The sequence below is a fragment of the Dipodomys ordii genome, unplaced genomic scaffold (assembly GCF_000151885.1).
Source record: "Dipodomys ordii isolate 6190 unplaced genomic scaffold, Dord_2.0 Scaffold12644, whole genome shotgun sequence".
NCBI classification, from domain to species: Eukaryota; Metazoa; Chordata; class Mammalia; order Rodentia; family Heteromyidae; genus Dipodomys; species Dipodomys ordii.
The window spans coordinates 1-2,544 of record NW_012279856.1 but is presented as its reverse complement, the minus strand read 5'-3'; the positions used below and the strand labels follow the sequence as shown (position 1 = coordinate 2,544).

The 2,544-nt window shown below is 39.3% G+C and overlaps 1 protein-coding gene across 1 annotated transcript; it reads right to left on the bottom strand.

Moving 5' to 3' along the window:
• Positions 1–315: 315 nt before the first annotated feature.
• Positions 316–2,530, bottom strand: LOC106002515 (zinc finger protein 717-like; the record flags this gene model as incomplete). The annotated part of the gene is made up of 3 exons (XM_013037381.1): positions 2,427–2,530; positions 1,623–1,712; positions 316–578 (listed from the first exon to the last, which is right to left on the bottom strand). Coding segments are annotated over exons 1-3 (387 nt in total), but the record flags the coding sequence as incomplete, so codon positions are not given.
• Positions 2,531–2,544: the final 14 nt, after the last annotated feature.

The window sequence follows — 2,544 nt, the reverse complement described above, 5'->3', positions numbered from 1 at the left end:
GAGGTGTGACTTCTGGCTGAAAGACTTTCCACACAGGTTACATTCATAAGGTTTCTCTCCTGTGTGTGTTGTCAGATGGACAGTAAGGTGTGTCTTCTGGCTGAAAGACTTTCCACACACATTACATTCATAAGGTTTCTCTCCTGTGTGTGTTAGCTGATGGACAGTAAGCTGTGCCTTCCGAGTGAAAGACTTTCCACACAGGTTACATTCATAAGGTTTCTCTCCTGTGTGTGTTCTCTGATGGACGGTAAGGTGTGCTTTCCGGGTGAAAGAATGTCCACGTTGGTTTGATTCTTTAGCTACAGGAGATACTCCAGGACCATAAGCAGCACACATCCCATTAGACTCGCCATGGAGAAGCATGTTCTGACACTGCCTGAACTCCTCTGTCCTTATCCCTAAGGAGTTCCCATTATTCCTAATCAGCTCTGACTTAGGTTTTGATCTCAAATTAAAAGTTGTTATTAATTTCACTTTTTTCTTCCCTGTGTTAGTATTCATGACTCCTACTTCAGACAGACAATCATAGGGACTCTTCTGATAGGTCTTAGTCCTGTACTCCTTTTCTTGGACATCTACAATGAGATATCAAAGACAAAAACAGAAATGAGACCTCAAGATTCCTTAATGTAAAAATAAAGGCATTTCCTCAGAATGTATGCTTTTCTCTGTAATGTAGTAGTTAACAAAGTAGTACTGACATTTTACAATGGTAAATAATGTTTTTCTGTTTCCGTTTTTTTCTGTTTTTCTCAAGGAATTAATTACTCAAATGATTCAACTACACACTATTAGTTATAAGCTGAGTACTAAACATTTGCCTTTAATAACCTCGAGGTTTGGTCATAAGGGAATAGCTATTATTTTTCTTTTAATTTGTGGAAATAATTTATATATTTTGCTGCTTTGCTTCTCAACCATTAGGTGAGGAACAGAAATACTGTCTAGATTTAGGGACCATTAGGGTGTTTGATACATCCCTTGGCCTTCCCGCTAAGCATGGAAGGTTCCTGAGAGTAAGGATTTATACCTCCATCTCTTCAGTTCTAACTTCTCACTAAGAATTATTTTAGGGGTTAGTGGCATTTTTAAAATTGTTTTCCCTCACCTTTAGTCAAATTCTCATCAAATTTCCTTTTCTAACACTTCTGCTCCTTCACAACCATTAAAGACCAAAGATACTGCAGCTCACCACCCAGGTAGTCATCCCCTATGAACCAAAAGCTTTGCTTCTGAATCTCACTCACTTCCACCATCACCAAGAAGCAATTTTCTTCATCACAGGATAGCAGTCCTGGCATACTCCTTATTTCCTCATACCTGCATAGCCCTTGTTTCAATGAAAATGAGACCTCATTTTCTACATGTCTCATTTCCTTTTTCTGTTTAAGAATGATTTCTACACAGAAAAAGAAAATTGCTCACTTTAACTATACTGGGACAGCCAAATCAGTTTGTCTCCATGTAAATTCTTGATTGTCATGTCCTGAAGACAAAGGATCACCTAGTTCTCTGCCACACATGACTCAGGGGAACTAGGAACACTATTGCTCAGTACAGCTCATTAAACCTACCAAGTGGACTCTGGCTAGAACACCATGCAAGATGCTTTATCTCACCTGTGAGATTCTTGTTTGAGGCTTCTCTTATCCATGGTTCTGCACCTTGCTCCAGCTTGGCAATCAATTTAGGTTTAGGAACACAGTGTCCTGTTATTAACAAGTAGAGAAGAACTATTGGTAGGCTGGGTCATCATTACTGTAAGGTCTCAGACATCATGTTCACAAAGTTGCTCCTAAACCTTGTTTCTCATTTCTTACCAACTTCCTGGATGATATTCCCCAGCTTTCAACTTATTTTGCCAATTGTGTGGCTTGAACTCAGCTCCTTTGCTCAAAGCTAGCATTCTGCTAGTTTCAGTCCCAGCTACATTTGTAGATTGTGAGGGGATTTGGAGATAAAAGCCTCATGGTCACTTTTCTGCAGTTGCTGGCTTAAAATCAAAATTTTCACAGTTTAGCCCCCAGAAAAGCTAAGATTACAGGTGTTAGCCACTGCACCCAGGATCAGGGTTGATTACAAATAACCACTTTCAACTAGTGATTTTCAGATCATACTTCAAATAGTGATGTACTTTCTATTCTAGAGTATATATGCACCTACAAAAATCACCGCAAGTTTAGGAAGACAGTCTTTTTTCTATTAGTGGAATGCAGTTTAGATCTTGGGTCCAAGTGCTGATTGGGTTTCTTGAAGAATGGGAATAAAATTGTCTCCAGTTACATAATCAAGTGGAAAAAATGGACAGGAATTTTATATTCCCACGGACTGGAATCCTCTATTGAAACAACATAAATATTTATATATCTACTTAAAAAAGAAAACAGCCTTTGATCTCGCATGTTCAAATGACTTTTGCTCACCTAAGGACAAGAGGTTGCTGTAGGTCTCCAGCATTACATCTCTATGCAGGGTCCTCTGAGCATGATCCAGGTCTTGCCACTCCTCCCAGCTGAAGTCCACAGCCACATCATCAAATGA